Source organism: Lynx canadensis, chromosome B2, assembly GCF_007474595.2.
Source record: "Lynx canadensis isolate LIC74 chromosome B2, mLynCan4.pri.v2, whole genome shotgun sequence".
NCBI classification, from domain to species: Eukaryota; Metazoa; Chordata; class Mammalia; order Carnivora; family Felidae; genus Lynx; species Lynx canadensis.
Window position 1 is genome coordinate 17,296,676 of NC_044307.1, and position 21,773 is coordinate 17,318,448.

General features: G+C 45.5%; 1 protein-coding gene across 3 annotated transcripts in view; it reads left to right on the plus strand.

The window, feature by feature from the left end:
* The window catches only part of NEDD9 (neural precursor cell expressed, developmentally down-regulated 9), a 190,252-nt gene extending 168,871 nt beyond the window's left edge, over nucleotides 1–21,381 (plus strand). For all 3 annotated transcript variants that reach the window (XM_030314849.1, XM_030314850.1, XM_030314851.1), the window contains 5 exons: nucleotides 12,462–12,563; nucleotides 13,305–13,406; nucleotides 14,372–15,607; nucleotides 16,864–16,953; nucleotides 19,029–21,381. In XM_030314849.1, the coding sequence (XP_030170709.1) occupies nucleotides 12,462–12,563; nucleotides 13,305–13,406; nucleotides 14,372–15,607; nucleotides 16,864–16,953; nucleotides 19,029–19,538 (2,040 nt within the window). In that variant the 3' untranslated portion in view covers nucleotides 19,539–21,381. The remainder of the gene's footprint in view (nucleotides 1–12,461; nucleotides 12,564–13,304; nucleotides 13,407–14,371; nucleotides 15,608–16,863; nucleotides 16,954–19,028) is intronic.
* The last annotated feature ends 392 nt before the right edge of the window (nucleotides 21,382–21,773 follow it).

A 21,773-nucleotide genomic window follows, 5' to 3' on the forward strand; every position in this document is an offset into this window, starting at 1 on the left:
GAATGAGCAAACTGTAACACCTCCCTAAAAATGTACAAAGGTCTTTTTTTTTTTTTTGTTTGGTCAATGCCAAGGCCTTCTAACTCAGGTGCAGCTTGTCACAAAGCTTAGAGATAGTATATATTTCTATGAATGCATTAGCAACTTCTTATGAACCCACACCAAAGCAAACAAAGGTAATTTTCCTTCCTTTTTCAATGATTTCATGCTATGTGAATGTGCTTATCACAGTGAATAGGTCAGATATTGTGTGTGGTATGATGTCTGGCTGAGTGGATAATGCTGTATTTGTGAGGGAGAGGAAAGAATGCATTTGTTTATTTGATTTGATGATAAAACCGAGACTTAATATTGGTTGAACGCATCTTTAAAAGCAGGCTTATGTTGGGGTGCCTCGGTGGCTCAGTCGGTTAAGCGTCCCACTCTTGGTTTCAGCTCAGGTCATGATCTCATGGTTCGCGAGATCAAGCCCCATGTCAGTCTCTGTACAGATAGGAACTTGCTTGGGATTCTCTCTCTCTCTCTCTCTCTCTCTCTCTCCCTCTCTCCCTCTCTCTCTGCCCCTTCCCTGCTCTCTCTCTCTCTCTCTCTCTCTCTCAAAATAAATAAATAAACTTAAAAAATAACATCCTTGTGTGGGTGCCTTGTGGAAAAAGCTAGATGCCATCAGAAGTACACTTGCTTCTCAAGAGTGCTACCCACCCAGTTGTCAAGGGACACTTCTAGAGAGGTATGCTGCTCCTGTTGAAGGAGTCAGGGTGTGACTCACTTAGGACAATGTGTCTCCTCTAAAAGTTCTATGTAACTCCAGTAATATCCGTAGAGTACCAAGGAATCCTCTGTTTAAAGGGACTCCAGAGAAGGTCCATTCTTGAAGCAAAGAATCTTCGGCAATGCCATAATCACATCTGATTTATCGGAGTAAATTTTATTTGGTTTTCTTAAAGCAGAGTGTGCTTGGGGCGCCTGGGTGGCGCAGTCGGTTAAGCGTCCGACTTCAGCCAGGTCACGATCTCGCGGTCCGTGAGTTCGAGCCCCGCGTCAGGCTCTGGGCTGATGGCTCGGAGCCTGGAAGCTGTTTCCGATTCTGTGTCTCCCTCTCTCTCTGCCCCTCCCCCGTTCATGCTCTGTCTCTCTCTGTCCCAAAAATAAATAAACGTTGAAAAAAAAAATTTTTAAATAAAAAAAAAAAAAAAAAAGCAGAGTGTGCTTAAACCAATTATTTATCAGAATAGCTATTTATTTTCAAATGCACCACCAACTGACTGCATGGCCTTTAGCATGCTATCAAGTGGCTCATTTTTCAAGATAGTTGTAGAACTAAAGTGCGGGTCACCCAAAAGTGCCCTGGAGCCCTGGCTCCATGTTAGGGACCTTATATCCATAATCTCATCTGATCTTCTCAATAGCCTCATAAGATGTTCATTACGACCTCATTTTACAGGGGAGGAATCTGAAGTCTGAGAGGTTAGTTAACTTGTTGAAGGACATCCCTCTAGTAAGAGGCAGCATTGATATTTGAACTCACATCTGTCCAGCTAATGGTTGATGTTGCCCAGCCCTAAAATAGGAAGCCATGTTTAGGACACTTTATCAGCAGTTCCACCTCATCAGAATCCTGGGTGCTAAACAGCATCCATTGGGCCAGGAAGAATGAAAGGCACTTCGGAAGGCTCCCATCCCAGATCTGGAGAGTAGCCTCCGTGCTGAGGGAATGTGGGTTTAGGAAGGTGGGAAATTCCCGCCACCCAGGTATAGTGGTCAGTTTCATGGCAGACTGATCCAGAAGTGCTGAGCAGATGATTAAGGGGATGTAAAGACCGTGGTACCACCAAGAACATTGCTGTGGTGGCTTTCTCTCTCATTGGAAATACCACCTTGTCACATGACTTCAAATTGGTCCAAATGGAGGACTTCATGTAACCAGACACAATTGTCCCCATTTATCCACTGTTTTGCTCTCACGATTTCTGTTACCCATGGTCAATCACAGTCCAGAAGTAAATGATCCTCCTTGTCACGTACTGACATTCCCCTCACCTGATGTCTCTTCACGTAGGCATTTTATCATCTCACGTCATTCTCAGAAGGGTGCGTACAGTACAATAGGAATATTCTGAGAGAAGGAGACCACACTCACATAACTTTTATTATAGCATATCATTATAATTGTTCTATTTTATTATTGTTGTTGTTAATCTCTGACTATGCCAAATTGATAAATTAAACTTTATCATAGATATGTATGTACAGGAAAAACATAGTATATATATAGGGCTCGGTACTAACCATGGTTTCAGGCACCCACTGGTAGTGGGGGTGGGGGAGGTCTTGGAACACATTCACAAGGGATGAGGGGAGACTGCTGTATAGTTAAATCTCCCAGAATGGTCTTGCCAGGGAAAGAGGACCCCCCCAAAATTTAAGACACCCAGATTTCAAGTTTTGCTTCTCAAGCAAGGAAGTGAGTTTCTTCGTGAAATTGGGAAAGTACTAAATTCCTAGTAAATTTCTAATCTGTCTTGCTAACGTAAGCAACAGGAACACTGAGAAAAGTAGTATGTGCCCAGCCAACCAGGTTCTCATTTACTTTGCTGTCATTAACCGTCTGAATAACCTCTCTGAACTTCAGTTCCCTGAACTGTGAAATGGGGAGTAGGGTTGAATTGTCTCTAATGGTCTTTGCTAAAATTTTATGATCCAGATATCCTTATCTGATTCTTTCCCAGAGTCACTTGAAAAGTTTAATAAAATGACTTGACCTCAAGATTCTTTAAAACACAACGCAAAACAACAACAACAAAAACAAGACACGCAGGCACTGATACAAATTTCGAGCTGACTCCCTACGTTTTGGCCAATCTTTTTACTCTTCCTGTAGGAGGCAGTCCACTTCCCATCTAGAAATCTCAGTCACCTCTAGAAGATTGAGCTGTGGCGATAGAAGGCAGGGAACAGGTGGAACACAAGAGGGAGGGTCGGGGTATGCTGAGCCAGGGAGAATCAGAGTTCTCACCCTGTCCCCCTACGTGGGAACATTTCCAGAGAGCGTCTTGTTAAGGAGAACTCTCTTCCCTGCTTTGCTACCAAAAGCTAAGAGAGTGTTTCATCCTAGACCTTGTCATTTTCTTCCCATTTTCCTGTGTTTAATCTTCTCGAATAAGGCAGAGGCCCTTCGTGGGTCAGGTGTCTCTCGAAGCAACATCCCTGCCGCAGAACCAAGCTCTGCCACGTGCGTGGTTTGTTCCATCAGCCATTGCATCTTGTCTCCCAGTGAAGCCGTGGGAGGAACTGAGAGCGCTAGGCATTTGGGTGTAGAAATTCTCATGCCTTGATCCCTTTCCATAATCACATCCTCTTCAGGGCGGTCTATGAGCATCTCTCTAAAATGCATTTCAGGGGCGCCTGGGTGGCTCAGTCAGTTGAGCGTCCGACTTCGGCTCAGGTCATGATCTCACAGTCTGTGGGTTCGAGCCCCGCGTCAGGCTCTGTGCTGACAGCTCAGAGCCTGGAGCCTGTTTCCAATCCTGTGTCTCCCTCTCCTCTGCCCCTCCCCCAGTCTCACTTTGTCTCACTCTGTCTCTCAAAAATAAATAAATAAATATAAAAAAAATTAAAAAAAAATAAAATAAATAAAATGCATTTCAAAATCTAGATTTAGTGCTCAGTGGCCTGTTGCATTTATTTGGACGTCAAAAGAACCAGAATGCCCATGCCGTTACAGTTCTCAAAGAGCATTTCGGTCCGCGGCATATAAAAAATGACTGTGGCACCCAGCTCTGTCACGGGTCACGTTCGGCTTTGTCCAGAGGAAGACCTCAGCCCCTGAGGAGCCCCGACGTCACTTCCCACCATGTCCTTTCACGTTAAATTCTTCTAGCTGCTCTTTGGCGCTTGGTCACTCCATAACTAAATATTGCTTTAGCACTTGCTGCACAAAGAGCTTCCAGAAAGCAGCAGGGGAGGCATGCTAGAGGCTTGACAATCGGGGCACTGTTTCCATTGAGTGTTTTGCCTCCTAAATGCTGTGTCCAATGAAAGTGACCCAAGAGCCCCGTTCCACTTCTGAGCCTTCGGTTGTGACTTTCTCCTCATTTGGAAAAAGAGACTGGCCGTGATGTAGACTGGCTCGCAAAAGGCTTGGTTCTCGCATAAAATCAGATGTCGAGATGCCTTTAAAGGAAAGTAAATCACCGCCCAAATACAGAGGGGGAGAAACCTCCGTGAGCACAAGAGAAGCATTAGGAAGGGTAAACTGTGCACTTGGCCCATGAGGGTGTAGTTTTAAGGCCAGACTGCGTTTTCATTATATTGTTGCTGTGCGAATAATAAATGAGCTCACTGCTACACCCAAGCTGGGCAGAGAGAATTTATAGAGAATTAATAAATCCAGTGTAGGCAACATGTGGTCTTTCCTCCCGTCATAGAAAAGAAACTAGTAATCTTGGATTTTAAACGGCAGACCTCTATAACTTTGCACTTTCGGAAACCTGGATCCAACTTCTAATGGGCAGGCAGTGATAATAGTGATGTTTCTCTTCCTAAGGGTTTTCTTTAAAGGGAAAGGGTCACACAGTTCATGGGCTTTAAGACAAAGAGGTTGTTATAAGATCTCATAAATACTGTGGTGGTTCTGTTCATGCTTTTTAAGGGCATTTACGTGAAAGAAGTCCTTTCCAGCAAGCAGTCTTAGAAATCTAAATACTCTCGTTAATGCATGAAACCCAGAGATAGTATAAATAAAACAGGGGGCTGGGGAGATTAGAGCTCGAAAGGAAGCAATCTAATTTTACTTTCCACATAAGCCAAAACAAAGAGAAAAAATGCAAATGGATGACTGCTAATTGGTGAGGCCTACTTTTGAATTCAGACAATCTCAGGTACTGTTAACGGTGAAGTTATAAATCTGTAGTGTAATTATTATGGCACAGCGGTACTTTTTAACTTCTCCTCGATTACTCATTATATTTCCTGAGCACCACCTGGGTTGCCTAGTTCTTGACTAGGCCCTGGGGCGGAACACCAGGAGCCCGTTCCACACGTTCCTGCTCTGCTAGATTGATGGGAAAACTCCACTGGTCAATTTTCAAGGCATTATCTGGATATCAGGAGAAAGGATTGTGTCATTCTGGCCATTGCTGATGTTGCTTTGGAATGTAGAGACTTAGACCCAGAGAATTAAATCATGGGACACAGCAACTAGGACTGTTACAAAAGATGCCTCCCTCCCCTTCCACGTGGGATTTCCTGTTATTCTTTAAAAATTCTATTAAAGTTGGGGAACCTGGGTGGCTCAGTCAGTTAGGCATCCGACTTCAGCTCAGGTCATGATCTCACGGTCCGTGAGTTCGAGCCCCGCGTTGGACTGTGCCGATGGCTCAGAGCCTGGAGCCTGCTTCCTCATTCTGTCTCTCCCTCTCTCTCTGCCCTCCCATGCTCACTCTCTGTCTCAAATAAATAAACATTTCAAAAAGAAAAGGTGAAAAAGAAAAAGAAAATTCTGTTAAAGCTATACAAAAATTACATTTTTGTGATTTTTGTAACTTTTGTAACAGGCATCTCTCAAATGTAGAAGTATGAGCAATAATATTGGTAATAATGCTCCAGAACAGTTCACCTGTGCTCCTCCCCATCCTATCTCAGTCCCTCATCCGTTCCACCCAATTCTTTCTGTCAAACAGTAGGATTTTTCCGCTTCCTTTGCACTGTTTCTGTTCTTCCTTATAGTTGCCGGTAGCATGGCAGGAGGGAAGGAAACAAAACAGGGTTGAATGTTGGAGGAGAGAGATGAGAAGTTGTCATAAGTGGTGAGCGGTAGGGCTGGCGTCAGAAGGAAGCATGGCAGAACATGGCAGGAACTGAGACCCTATTAATCGGCTCCCATAGGATTCTCAGGGAGAGGAGGGTCTGCCTTCATGATTGGCACAGCTTGTTCCCTCCCGCCTCCCATGGCGTGCCAATGAACTGGTGACCTGCAGCTGAGAAGCTAACATCTCCCTCACCCAGCGCCTCCACAGCAGCTACGCCCCACTCCCAGGCACCTGCCAGCTGGCTCCCCTTTCAGGGGGTAGAGTGGATGCCCAAGGAGACTTGCTGAGACCTTGGCCCCATTGATATCATGTGAGCAGGAGTTGTTCTGAGAGAAAGTGTTTTCTTCTAGGCATTCCAGTTGGGAATGTGCCCTACTTCTTGGCGAGATCCTCTTGATAAATCCGGCTTGTGATCTTCCACTGAAAAGACCTTGTCTGAAGAAAAATTCAATAAGGTGTCCTGGGTTTGGGACCTCCATGTTTCTCTTGGATAGTAGGTTTATTTCGAAGTCTCATAAAGCGTGTTTTCTCCTGGGGTTCTCCACTGAAGTGTCTTGGGCTGTTATGGTGATAACTGTGACAATGACAATACTGATATGACCACAGTAAAATGGTCACCCAAGTAAATCTACTGATGGCCATCAAGAACCAAAGTCTCTTGTCACTTACTGCTTTGATTTGAAATTCCCATTGCCTCATAGACCTCACTAGGAACACTCTATGCTTTGTAAAGATTAATTTATTTCTATTTGACTTCTATCTAAATGATTAAATCTTGTTTGCTCCCGTGGTTTAATCATAAAACACTGTGAAAGCAAACAGCCTCGAAGTCTGTGATCACTAAGACACAGACCACATCCTCATCATATAAGGAAGAAAGCAAGAATCCTCTGTTGTTTCTCTTCTTCCATTGTCTTGTCTCCTGTATTCCTGGTTATCTTTGCATAGTGGACATTGTATTTTTGAATATTTGTAAGAAATAATTTAAAGCCCATAAAGATGTTCTCTAATTCCAGACAGGATTTTCTTTCCTTCTGCCAGCCTCACAGCCACACGTAAATCTAATTTCAGGCTTTGAAATGTTCTTACCAACCCCAGTGAGTGAAAACCTAGCTTTAGCTGGTGCAAGGGTGGGTTCCCTTCTGGGTTAACTCTGACTTTTACATGCAGCCCTCAGGATCCCAACCCAAAGTGGGGATGGGTATCAGAGTCTCATCCTTGGTGAGCCCTAGAGTCTGATACCCCCCTCACCCAAAGAAGCAGTGAAAAGACACACTGTGGCCTCTCCGACGCCTGTTCCAGATCAACAAATGCCACCAGGAAAAAAAAGCAGCCTCAAAATTTGGGCTTACCTCTGGGGCCACTTCAGCATCCAACGGTTGATTTTGGCTCGGGTCACGATCTCACTGTTGGTGAGATAGAGCCCTGCGTCAGGCTCCTCACGGACAGCGTAGAACCTGCTTGGAATTCTCTCTCTCCCTCTCTCTGCCCTCCCCTGGTTTGTGCATGCACACATGCGTGCACTCTCTCCCTCTTTCAAAAATAAATAAACTTAAAAAAAAAATTGGGGCTTACCTCTATGAGTTCCTTCTCTACTCCCAAATTTGGACCTGATAACTCTTTACTATGTTGTAGTGCTTTAATGCTATTAAGAAGATTTTTAGTATCTTTTCCTCATTTTTTTAAAAGCTGTCTTCAGTAGGATGATTGATCTGAATTCCCTGGCCCACAATTTAAGTCCAAAAGTGGAATCTGTCTAATCCAGGTGACAATTATAATAAAAACAACTAAGGCTTAAGGGGGTTACTCTATGCCGGGTACCTTATGTCCTTGATCGCATTTAATACACTAATAGGCTATAAGTATTATTATTTCCATTCTACTAATAAGGAAACCGGCTTCAAATGGACAGATGCCTTGGTCATGCTCTCACGTGTGCTAGAGTCAGCCTGCCTGAGTCCAGCTTATATTCTCAGTCACTCCCCCCATCAGATCTAATCCTTCTTCCAAGGAGCTAAAGACCTAGCGTGGCCATGGCCTTTGACACTCAGCTTCTCGCGACACATGTCAGAAGTCCTGTTCCTTTCCATTGTATTTTCCTTCCAATATTAAGGTACAATGCAGAGTTTGTTTTGATTTCTTTTTGCCAGACCTCCCCCCGCCCCCACCTGCCATATGTTTCTAGCATGTGGCTGAGAAGAACGCAGATATTCATGTCACACACGGGCTCTAGACCGGGGAAAAGGAAACCAGCTAGCAGTCCTTGTTGGCCTCCAGCTGTGGTTTGTACCAAGCAGTGGTGTAGGCGATCATTCTTCCATGGTTTCTGATTTCTCGATTGGATCTAAGATTCACTCAGCTTTTCTGGCTTCTTCACTTGCCTGACGTTACTGCATGGCTGATCCGGCCAGCTCTGCCCCTTATCCCATGAGTCCCACTCATCCTCCAGCTGACTCACCTGAACACCAACCTTATCCCATACAGGCAGACCTTGTTTTCTGCCCCGGCCAGTACCACACCATCTTGCTTAAGAAAAGCCTTGAGTTTTCCTGTAGTTTGTTAATATCTTCAGCCAATGCATTTATCCAAGGCCTGCTGTAGTCAATGCCCTGTACTAGGCCCTGCAGTCTCCACCGTGCTGAGAGAGGAAATGAGGTGCCATGAAACAGACCACGAGTGATAAGTACCATTAGGAGAGGCATGGATAACATGCTTGGGGAGTTCTCAGGAGGGAGGTATTATGTCCGTCTGGAAAGCCCTGATGGGAGAGGCACTCAGCTTAGCCTTGAAAGTTGAATGAAATTTGAACATGAGGAAAGGAAGGAGAACACCTGGCACGAAGATACAGCGTGGGTGAAGGCACAGAGGTTCGACACGCAGGGCACGTGTGGTTCCGTCTTGCCGAGGCATGGAGTCCGTGAGGAGCTTTTTGGGCCCTGCGCTCGGAGGCTTTCAAGATATTAAAGGGAGGATGGCAGAAATACACAGATGAAGGCAAGAGCGGCCCCCTGGGGGCCAGAGATATGTTTAGCTTGGCCAAGACGCCGCTTGAAATATTTGAGCCAATTCTGGAAATCGGATTTCACGTTAAAAAAAAAAAAATCCAGATTTCCGGCTTCTCCTGAAAATTCGAGAGACTCGGCAACCTGGGGTGCATTTTTTCAGGGTGGCGGTTGGCGGGAGCCAAGCAATGGCTGCTTTCCATCCAGAGGGCGTGAGTTCTGTCTCCCCAGCACAGAATCCCAGCCTGTTTCTTCCTTCACCGCACCTGCTCAGCCCCGCAGGTATCTAAGTGTGAGGCCCTCGTTGGCTACAGGGGTAGTAATAAGCCCACGCCAAAGGCTGTCAGGTGTGAGTGGCGCTGCCCAAGGACCCCTCTTCCAGCTCTCTGACTCACACGTGCTGGTTGTTAGGGATCCCTGGCCCTTGCTGCCACCCCAAACACAGGCTCCTCTGCTCTAAAACGTCAGCATGCGTGGCTCTCAAGATTATGAGACCTGGAGGTATTTACAGCATCTCTGAAAGCAGCTCTTGGCGCCCAGGATCTGATGCTGAAAACGGTGTGAATCCAACGGGTCAAAGTGTGGGGTGGGGTGTGCCCTGTGTGTTTGCTTGTTTTTATGCAAAGCACATTCATTGGAGAGTTACCCTAACCCCAGTCCCTGGACTTTGGATACCACCCTGCTAGGCCCCGGCCTGGGAGATTTATTAAACGGGCTATTCCTTTCCTGTCTACATCTGCCCCTTCTTCTCTGCCTCAGAACTCTTCTCAAAGCGTCCACCTTCAGACTCTTCAGTTAGTTGACAAGAACAGAGTACTAACAGCTGAGAAGCTGTCAGATTCCTCATGGGGCAGAAAATTCGTAGTTGGGAAATGCAAATCCTCTGCCAAGATCATCGGAAAAGGGGTGGCGGTAGCCATTGTCAGAGAGCCCCAGGATTCCCCTTTTTAGCCCCGTTTGCATCAACTCTAAGGAACTAAGGGGTCCATTGGGTAGCTCCTGAGGCTAAGCCCTTGTAACTAGAGATAAATGCGCAGAATAAAAGGAATGCACAAAAGAAAAACTGACGGAGGAAAAAAAGGAAACGAAAAGCCTGACTTAATTTCATTGAGGAAAATAGTTTTGATGTGCCCTTTGTGCCCATTGTCCATCAAAGCCTTGCCATGCAAATGCCCAGGAGTGTGCCTCCGAAATTCACATCCTCTTAGCTAGACCTTGGTGTTCCTCCTAGGCTGAGGTTCAGTAATTCTGGGGCCCTAGAAAGGTTGTTTTTTTGTTTTTTTCTTTTTTTTTTTTTTTTTGGACTGTGTCAAGCGGGAAGAAAAGGTCTTATGACCACAAAACTGGATACTTTGTAAGGTACAGAACAGTCAGCACTTTCCTCCGAGGAGAGAACACACAATTGGCATCAAAGTCGCCCAAGCAATGGGTTGAGGAGGACAGTGTCCAAAAGTAGAAGACTTCCAGCTCCTCGTTCCTGCAGACGTCACAGAGTGGGTCGCGGTATGCCGTGGATGTGTCCGACCAGATGCAGAACGCGGGTCCCATTTAAAGGCTATTTGTGGACCGGTGTGAATTAGATGGTACCATGGGGAATGCTGGAATGGGGGGAGAGACTGTATTTTGTTGGCTTCTTCCCCCTGTGGTTTTCACCATCTGTTTCTTTTAATGCATAAACAAGGCAAATGACTGGTTTGGAATGCAAAGTTTTTAAAAACCAGATGACCACAGGCATCCTCTAAATGAGAAAGAGAGAGCGAGTTGAGGTTCTGTGACATTTGTCAGGAAGTGAGATGTTAAATACCGGGAAGCACTAATGCTCACTGCCAGGGAAAATCCACAGAGGCAAGGAAAAGCTTTGTCTATGACCCTGCCTTTCCGACGTCTTGCCATACGTTTACATTTCACCCAGGACTATTTTCAGACACCGGCACCACCACCCCCTCTATCTCCCAGCTCCCCCTTCCCATCTTTAAACTAAAGATGGAACCACTCAGCTGGCCTTCAGCATAACCAGCCTTGGTTTTCCATTAGCATTATTACTATCTTGGCAACCTTGGGCAGAATCCACTCTGAGAAACTTTCAGACTGAACAAAAGCTGTGTTGTTGCACAGGTTCTATTACAAAGCCAAAATAGAGAGCTATAAATAGAGAGGCTGATGAGATAGACTCCAAGAAGATACTTCATTTCTCTCCTGGACAATAGTGAGTGGGGGAAAAAAATTATATAAGGGCACTAGGAACACAGTGTGTTTTTCTTGAGCAAAGGGCATGCCGCTTTTAAAAGGAAGATTTGCTATGCACAATACAGTGGCCACTCTATAAATGGTTCTGTATGCTCCATGCCAACAAGCCTTAAAGCAATAGATTCCTTTTTTAAAACCCAAGGCGGCGGAGAGATTTGATGGGACGGTGACTGTGTACTAATCCCCTTTACCTTCATCGAGAGCAGTAATCAACTGCAAACACCAGGATTTAAGCGTCTTAGAGCTCCCCGGGGAGAAGGGTATTGATGCATTTGGCTGAGTTCCACCCACTTCAGCATAAGATGAACGCGAGCATTTTTCACATAGTTTTGTAGGCAGCCTGACGCCAGAAATGTTCACATTAGAGAACGGATAAAAGATGATGGTTTCTTAGGGAAGAACCAACTCATCCTAATTTACAAAGTGTTCTAAAAAAACCATCATGGGTGATGCTAAGGTGGGCGCTATTAGTCATTCGGGGTTGGGGGGGGCGCGGTTAGGCAGAAACAAGACCCTGGTAATTTAGAAGACCCTGGGGGACTAAATAGGCTTCCAAATGGGTTGAAGTTCAAAAATAATTTCTCTACCCTTGCTTAGGACACAAGGAAGGCTGTAGATACGAAAATCCCAGCCTGTCGGGTGAGATTCCTTTCACTGGCATTGGTTCCAGATGCCACAGTTGTGATGAGTGTGTTTGACTTCCCACATCCCTTGGACATAGGTACTGTCTGGGATGGCTGCTTCCCTGGTGGAAACAAGAAAATGATTAGAGACATGACCTCTGTTCCGAGTGGCTCACAGGTCCATCTGTCATTTGTTTCAAAGGTTAGATTGAAAGTTCCTGGAGGCTTCTGAGAGCACCACTGTCTGAGAGTTACTTTCATAAAAGTCCTCTAGTGACCTATGGAATTTTAGTTATAATAATAATAATGTCACATGAAGAGGCATCCTGGGGAAGGTATGAGAGGAATTTTAAGTAGCTGAACTCTCTATTTGCATTATTCACTTTACAAATAGTTTCAGAGCCTTTAAAAAAAAAAGTGCACCTTTTTTTCCCATTATCTGTGGTTTTGGTGCTCCAAAGGGATGATCTAGGACCTTCATAATTTAAAAATGATTCTCCCTTAAGTTGCATCCTGGGAATTGAGACTTTGACCTACTTTGAGATGATTTGTCACCATGAGGAAGAGGGTTGGAGCTATTTCAGGGATTTGTTCTTTGCTGGGATTCAAGAGGGGATTTAAAAGTGTTCTGACTTGATGTCTCCTTGTCTCCTTCTTTTTCTGTCTTCCGTTCTTTGTTTATGGGGGAGAGGTGAGGGAGGAGTGCCTGGTTAGGAGGCTAAGAGATATACTAGGACGGGGGCTTGGAAGTTTACACCTCTGTGTCTTCTTGCCCACAGGTGATAACCCCCGTGAGAACAGGCCAAGGCTACGTGTATGAGTACCCGTCCAGATACCAAAAGGATATCTACGACATCCCTCCTTCCCACACCACTCAAGGGGTATGTACCAGGGCCATGGTCACCAGCAGAGGGGACCACTTCAGGGTGGTATTCCTTCAAAGCTACAGAGCAAAGGGAAGTTCACAGATTAGGTGTGTTTCACGTGAAGAATTATTCAGTTCACACATCCAGAAGCCATTTTAGCCAATGTTATGTAAATTATGTTTTCTGGGGGCACCGGGGTGGCTCAGACATTTAAGCATCTGACTTCCGCTCAGGTCATGATCTCACAGTTCGTGAGTTCAAGCCCCACGTCGGGTTCTGTGCGGACAGCTCAGAGCCTGGAGCCTGCTTTGGGATTCTATGTCTCCCTTCCTCTCTGTCCCTCCCCCGCTCACATTCTTGTCTCTCTCTCTCTCTCTCTTTCTCAAAAATAAACATTAAAAAAATTTTTTTAATAAATTATGCTTTCTGGATTTGCTTTATCAGGAAATCCTGATAGGCTTTTACTTGACAAAGCTTTTATTGCTTATCATTTTGTTTCAGGAAGTGTAAACTTGAAACCACAGTTGAAAGTACAGTGTCGATATTTCACGTAATGTCATTTTTATATGTAGTCTGGGTCGAAAATTATGAAATATAAAAAGCAAAATTCCATCAAGCTCTTATCACGTAGAATGCAGTTAAAGAGCCAGGGTATACATAACCTGGCAAATAAATCCATAAGGAAAGGCTCAGTAGTGTAAAAAATGACAAGTATGCGACATTTCTGTTCTGGGTAACTCAAGTGTTTCTCTTCAGGTATATGACATCCCTCCATCATCAGTCAAAGTCCCTGTGTTTTCAGTTCCAGTGGGAGAAATAAAACCTCAAGGCGTCTATGACATCCCTCCTACAAAAGGGGTAAGTGACAGAGCAGCCCAAAAGGGGTGTGTGTGTGTTTATTGGAATAAAACAAGAAGGGCAAACCAAAGGGGAAAAACTAGTCTTTCTGAGAGAGTGAACGAGAGGAAGGAAAGGCGATAGTTAAAGATAAGTCTAAGGATTCCAGGGGCACGTGGCTGGCTTAGTTGGTAGAACACTTGACTCTTGATCTCGTGAGTTCGAGCCCCGTGCTGGACATAGAGATTATTTAAAAAAAAAAAAAAAAAAAAAAAAAAAGTGAAAGGAAAAAAACACCTCAAAGATAAGTCTAAGGATTCCATATTTAGGGGACTGTGCAAAAAACGAGGTAGTCCGTAAAGGAGAGCCAGTAAGAAGGTATGATAATTCAGTTTGGCAAGCAACTAACACATCTCATATTTATGGAAAGTGTTACAGCTTCCTCGGCCCATAGACAGGGGTCAGTGCGTTTGATGCACTCTGTTATCTGCTGGGGTATGCCTGCACAGGAAGTACAGATAAGGGAACTGTGTGTCAGAACATTTAAGCAACTTACGCAGCATTTCACGGCCGACAGGTCCAGGGAGAGACCTTGGGTCTCCCGACACCCAGTCCTGTGTGTTAACACGTAGTCTGCTGCCCAGCCCGGCTCAGCCGAGGAAGGAGGCCCGGGAGGTGGTCAGAAACGTGGGACTGGGACCCAGGGAGGGACTGGGACCCAGGGAGGGCAACTCAGCCAGGCTCACAACTCACACACAGGCGGCACAGAGGCCACGGGGCAGGACGATCCTGTCAAAGGATGAGGGACGAACAGAGCCGAGCAGAGCCTTGGGAAACGCTGGCCATCAAGTGGGTGGAAGGTGAAAAACAAAGAGCCAGAGAGGCGGCCTGAGAATTCTAGCCTCATTTTAATGTCCTTTTCCATTTCTGCATGTTCGTATGCGCCAGGCGAACAAATACCAGCTCCTGCTTCCTTTACTTTTCAGGTATATGCCATTTCACCCTCTACTTGCCGAGACGAGGCAGGGCTGAGGGAAAAAGAGTATGATTTCCCCCCTCCGGTGAGGCAATCGGGAAGGCTGGACGTCAGACCAGAGGGCGTTTATGACATCCCCCCAGCCAGCACCAAGCCAATGGGGAAGGACCTTCGCATAAAATATAACTGTGATGCTCCGGGAGCCGCTGAACTGGCCACACGAAGACACCAAAGCGTTTCGGTGAACCACCCACAGCTGGGACAGTCACTGGGCGCCCAGAACGATGCATATGATGTCCCCCGAGGGGTTCAGTTTCTGGAGCCAGTGGCAGAAAGCGGTGAGAAAGCAAACCCCGAAGAAAGAGACGGCGTGTACGACGTCCCTCTGCACAACCCACCAGATGTCAAAGGCTCTCAGGACGTGGTGGACAGTATCAACCGGTTATCTTTCTCCAGCACGGGCAGCACCAGGAGTAACATGTCCACGTCTTCGACCACCTCCAAGGACTCCTCGCTGTCAGCCTCCCCGTCTCAGGACAAAAGGCTCCTACTGGATCCAGACACAGCCATCGAGAGACTTCACCGGCTCCAGCAGACCCTGGAGACGGGCGTCGCCAGCCTCATGGCACTGGTCACCACAGACTGGCGGTGTTACGGATACATGGAACGACACGTCAACGAGATCCGCACCGCGGTGGACAAGGTGGAGCTGTTCGTGAGGGACTACCTCCATTTTGCCAAGGGAGCTGTAGCAAACGCTTCCTGCCTCCCCGAACTCGTCCTCCATAACAAAATGAAGTGGGAGCTCCAAAGAGTGGAAGACTCCCACCAGATTCTGAGCCAGACCAGCCATGACTTAAACGAGCACAGCTGGTCCCTGAACATTCTGGCCATCAACAAGCCCCAGAACAAGTGCGATGATCTGGACCGGTTTGTGATGGTGGCGAAGACAGTGCCCGACGATGCCAAGCAGCTCACCACAACCATCAACACCAACGCGGAGGCGCTCTTTAGACCAGGCGCGGGCAGCTCACACGTGAAGAGTGGGTCTGGGAACATCATGAACTCCGCTGAGTACCCACACGCCGCGTCCCAGATGCAGCTGCTGCATCCCGGGGACCACAAGGCCCAAGCCCTCACCAAGCCATTGCCCCCGAGCCTAGGCAAGGACCAGCCTCCTGACTGTAGCAGCAGCGATGGGTCTGAAAGGAGCTGGATGGATGATTATGATTATGTCCACCTACAGGTAAGGAAACCAGACCCATAAAAGCACCTATACTCGTGTCCGGAGAGCCTGGGACACGGAGGGGAGAACATGATTACTGGTTCACAAACAAAATTAGTAGTTCACAGATGGAGGCGATATCGTACTGTTGGGAGAACACTGGCCAGAGAGTCCTGAGTCCCCGGCTCTAGACCTTTCCCCGACACTAAGTGTGATTGACTTCTCAAACCTGCCAGGGTTGTAATTTCTTCATTTGCAACATGAGTGAAGCACAGAGTTGGAGTTATCCATTGATATGCCTCAGGCAAGCAGAAAGAGACTCCCCAAGTAGGAGAGTGGGCCCCCAGATAATCACATCCTCTCCACTTCTGTTGGCATTCTGTCATATAGTTCTGCGTGGTATTTTATTTGAAAAAGGAGAGAGGCACCGTTAAGGGAAAAAAAATGCAAACCTCTATACTAAAGCATGTCTAAGGTCCCTTCAGCTCTATAATGTGTGTGTGTGTTTAATTACCTACAGAAAAACTTAACCCGACCTCAGGCTTACCTTAAGGAACACTGGGCATTTGTCAATTGATGTAGAACTTAACCAGCACATGGGAAGCTGGACAGGCACAGTTGGCCTCCTACAAGTGGGAAATTCTACCAAGCTGACCTGGGATCCCTTTCACTTTGGGGAATTCAGACATTCTACCAGGGTCCATTACTTAGAATTTGGTGTGCTGTCTTATTTCACTTGACTGAGAGGCATGGATTATCCTGAGAACTGACGAACTACTACAATTCCCTTGGGTCCAAGAGAGTGGGGAAGGGAGAGAGCTGAGCCCGCCCTCCCTCCCCCATCTCCCAGTGCTAAGGAAAGGTGTGGAGAGAGAGTAGATGGGGGCATTCACCATTCATATGGCGGGTTGTCCAGCTCTGTCTGTTGGAAATACCGACTTGGTGTAGAGTCATAGGTGATTCAACGAAACCGGGAGCGCAGCATGGATCCCATTAGAACGCTGAGAAGCAGTGTTGCTTAAGGAGGTTTGAAGGGGATTGTGGATCTCCAAGAATGGTGAAGTGGAGCAGAGATGGTGGCCTCTCACATGGACACGGACTTTACTTTTCAGCCTTGACCTCCATGGTGACTCTGGAAGTCTGGCAAAGAAGCACACCAGGGCCTGTCGCCAAGGCACTGGAACATGAAAGGGTATTTCCACGTTTGTCAATGAAATTGTTAGCATAAGTGAATCACAGGGGTGATGTAATGTTTTCTTTGTGTTGAAAAATAATAGGGCAAGGAGGAGTTTGAGAGGCAACAGAAAGAGCTGCTGGAAAAGGAAAATATCATCAAACAGAGCAAGATGCAGCTGGAACATCATCAGGTAAGTTCACTCAGAGCAAAACCTACTGGGTATTGAAAAGATTTCCCACTTAATAAGGAAGGTGTTACTTCAAAAGATTATGGTTTTGATCCTTCCAGCATACTTTGGCATAAATAGGCTCTAAGGCACATAATAGGGTATAAGAACAAAGAGAAAGTTTATAGTGTTGGTAATCCAGCTGGTGTCCCTGGATTATGTCCAAACAGCCATTTTTTTCTGGGCTAATGCTGTATATCTAACATATTAGGACTCTTTGGGTTAAAGCTGTTGGTCTCAAGGAGCGGGACCCACTCAAGCTAGCCCAAGCAAACAGGTTTTATAGTAGGGGAATGCAAGAACAGAAAATGCAGATATAGCCAGGTCTGATGAGAGCTAGGACTATAAATTCTCTCTCCTTTTGTACTTCCTTTGCTTTTCTCTAAATCTGCTTCCTTCTCTATTTTCTAGCAGTTTCCTTTGCTTATCTATTCATTTGTCGCCCCTCTAACTTTACAGAACCCATAAATGGCCACTCAAAGTCCTTTCTACAGATGGCTTTTCGTCTCAGCTTCCTCAGCTGATGGTTTCCTACTGTGGTTCATCAAATTCCTCGAAAAAAAAAAAAAAGAGCCTAATTGGGTCATCTCTATCTCTCTCTCTCCTACAACTCAAGCCTATGGCTTGGCTGTTTGTTCTTGGTCCAATCGAAGAGAACGAGGGCAGGATCAAATGTTTTCAAATTACATGCAAGCTCTTAAACAAGGGATTTGGGCAGGGCAGGTTCACTCAACAGTTGGGCATGAGTGGGGCTGATAATGATGGGTATTGCTAGTAACTGGGCACAAAAAAAAAAAAAAAAGCAATGGATTGAGGACTTATAAGCCTTTTAAATTGAAACGAAATGGCATGCAGAGACATGTCCTTGCTTTCGGACCAGCCAACTATGTGACCTCAGGCAAGTCACTTAACCTCCATGAACTTCAGTTACTTATGTATAAAATGAGAAGATACCCCCAGCTCTCCATCTAATAAGATGATACATTTATGAACATATTTGCAACAGCATAAACGAGCTAACTTCAAACATCACATTGTACGTGGTTATATCCGCTTTGGCATTTGGCCAAGTAGGACAGCAAGGCTTTGGGGAACTTGTTGAAACCATAGCAATTCCTAAGAGGAAAGCAGAGTCGGTTGAAAAGTAAAGCTCATTGTGCATTTCTTGTGGGGGAAGCTGGACGAGGCTATCCCTACTCTGACTGAGCCCCACCTTGGAGCAGATCACTGAGTCCTAAGCTAAGGTCACAAATAGTCCTCACCTGCAAAAGAAGGGTCTTTCCTGAGATTTGGTGGAATAGCATGAAATTATTATCACTGCAGCTTAAATAATACACCAGCTGGACACAGGAAGGGAAGAAGAAAGCTAACGCTCATTGAGTCTGTGTGTGAGGAGCTTTTCTTTCAACAGCTCTGAGCAGCTAAATGGTATGATGCACAATTATTCAGATTCCCTTAGAGACGCTCTTCTCCACAATGTACATGCATTTACGTGCATTAGTCTCTCCTGCAGTGCTGGATAATAACATTCACGGATCTTGACTGAAAGAGTAGGAGAAATGGAAAGGGGTCACAGACTGTCATTTATCTAAGAGTCTGGAAGGGACAGAGTCAAGGCTTTCCCAGAGAAGGAACCAACTCTCGGTTTCCCTCGCCACCACTCAACACTCAATAAACATTTACACAGAGGCTACAATAAACCAAACACCATTCTAAGCACTCTGTAAACCTTAACTCATTTCACCTTCATAAAGGTGCAGGTAACAGAGCTGAGTCTAAGCGCGAGCTGCCTTCCAGCCTTAGGGCAGAAGGGACCAAAACGCAGTCACGGGGGCCTGAGCTGGCCAATTCCTTAGGGATCCTCTACGTTTCACACTTTAGGAAAGTCAGACAACCTGACCAAGGCCTCCCATCTAATGAGCACTTGACTCTTGTTGGGGATTAAAATCCCTGTCCTTGAACTCCAAGCCCCGGGGTTCATTTCCGGCACAGCGCACTTGCCTTGCCCTTCAGGAAATCTGCTTTTTGCTTCCTTGCAGCTAAGTCAGTTCCAGCTGCTGGAACAGGAAATTACCAAGCCCGTGGAGAACGACATCTCCAAGTGGAAGCCCTCTCAGAGCCTCCCGACCGCAAACAGCAGCGTGGGCTCTCAGGATAGGCAGCTGCTCTACTTCTACTATGACCAGTGTGAGACCCATTACATCTCCCTCCTCAATGCCATCGACGCCCTCTTCAGCTGTGTCAGCTCCGCGCAGCCCCCGCGCATCTTCGTGGCCCACAGCAAGTTTGTCATCCTGAGCGCACACAAACTGGTGTTCATCGGGGACACGCTGACGAGGCAGGTGGCCACCCAGGACATTCGCCACAAAGTGATGAACTCCAGCAACCAGCTCTGCGAACAGCTCAAGACTATAGTGATGGCGACCAAGATGGCCGCCCTCCATTACCCCAGCACCACGGCCCTGCAGGAGATGGTGCACCATGTGACAGACCTGTCCAGGAACGCCCAGCTCTTCAAGCGCTCTTTGCTGGAGATGGCAACCTTCTGAGAAGGGCAGGAAGAAGGGGGAGCTGAGCGCACCACCAAGGAAAACTGGAAATGCTATCTGGTTTTTGTACATGTTATCTATTTTTGTAGATAATTTTATATGAAAATGAAATATTTTAACATTTGATGGGGTTAGATGACATTCAGAAATTCAGGGAGCTCGAGGGGGAATTTTTTTTTTTTCCCGTGTGGTTCTTATGTAAACACGTAAGCATCTAAGGCATCAGCTGTACAGAAACGTGTCCATGTGCGTGCGTATGCCTGTGTAGGCACGTTCGTTTGTAGACATCTGTCCGAGACATTCCATTAGAAAACATGAATTAAGAAGCACCTTAGTAACCACCTCCTAATGCTGCATTTTTTTTCCTTTTTTTTCCTGTTTTTTTTTTTTTTTTTTTTTTTTTTAGAAAACATACCAGCTAGTTGTAATATTGCTATATGTATACTAGCAATTATCCTGAGCCTGTCACTTCCAAGTCTGGGAAGCACGTATACATGCAAATGTTCACCTTCCAATAATGAGGCATGATGTGACTTGTTCTTGTTTTGGGGCCCCTTTCAAAGTCGACCTTCTCGGGCACATTGTGGCAAAATGCCGCACTTCTGATGGAGGAAGCCCTGTTAGAAGTTTCAGGAAGTGTATGTTGATTCAAGCACCGATATTTTAGAAGTATTTCAAGGCCGTATCCCCAGTTCCGGCTGGGTTGTTTCAAAACAGAGAGGACATCACAATAAAAGGAGAGCACATGTTTCCCCGGGGCTTTTTGATCATCTGCGTTTATGAGTGATTTGGCCATGAGGCTTTCCAGAGGGTGTTTTAAATTTGCAAAGACCAGATTATTTGCAGCAGGAATTCATAAAGACATATCAGACTACGATTGTCCACAAAAAGAAGGGATGGTTCCGTTCTGTCAGGTTTAAGTAGAGGCCTTTTTGGACTCTCAACATTCACTTGGGTGCTACCACCGTCAGTACCTGAGGAAAACTGACCAGTTTTTTTAGTCACTTAAAGGTTAAGAGCCTCCAGGCCACATCCTATTCTATAAGAATCCATTGCTTGATCTCGCACCCTTCTTCAAACATCCAGCTGCTGACCCAACACTGAGCCCATCCAGTCTTTACAATTCTGTCTGGCCCACGGCCCTGTGTAAACAGCCCATTGCCATCTCACAGCTCAGCAAAGTCCGTTCCATAGTCTTCCCCCTTAAACCTGTTGGTGTTGGCACAGTACAGACACAACACAAGCCATCAGATTCATCTTGGGGCAGATGAGACCTTTCCTACCCAATGGGTAAAGGTATTCTCACATTACCAAGTCAGGAAGCATGTTATCTATGGGCTTTTGGTCCCATTCTTATTTAATGGTTCTAGTCTAGCCTATTGGAAAACGTTTTTATTTTGCAATATATGCCTTGACTTAATTAAGCTTGCTTGTTTTAAAGACCAAATCATTGGAACAGGAAGGGATTTAAGAGAGAAGAATGTGCGATCTAAGTGTGATGGAAAAAAAAAATCAGTGAAACATCATAGAAGGTGCTTTTGAAAACAGCCGTGATTGTAGCTCTCCAAGTTCTCTGTCAAAAGATGATTACAAATTGTATGGTTATATGACAAGTAAGTTTGTAGGGAGGAAGGAGACTGCTGAAAATCAACTAAGCAGGAGTTCAAAAGTGTCCCTATAGATTCCATTGTATAATAATGTGTATTTCTTAGGAGATGGCAGACTTGTTCTAAGCTACGTGGTGACATTTCACGTTTTCGAAACCAAAACATTCAGTCTGTATTACTCTTTCCCATCTTGTATGTAAAGGTTATTTTTTAAACATTAAATTTTTAGATCTCGATTTCCAAAAGCACTGGGCTTTCTTTTCCATATTTCTCTTTGTAACAGAGCAATACTAGAGATCTGGATTTTTTTAGGAGAATTGAGAGTTGTGTATTTTTTCACTTGGTGTCACTTCAGAGTATATTTACATATGAAGAAAATTCTGTGATCTGTGGACATTGCCAAAGCCAAATATCTGGAACAAGGCTTGGCTTCCCCAGAAAGCCTGTCCATTTAAATCATGGGTACGATGATTTCTACCATCATAATACGGATGATACCATTTGTGAGGTTTTAGAATCAAAGAGAGTTGCTTAATTCATTTTGGAAGAGACATAAAGAAACAGTTAAAAGAAAACTAGATTTGATGAAAATTAGACATTCATATACACATAAATTATTTTTAATGTT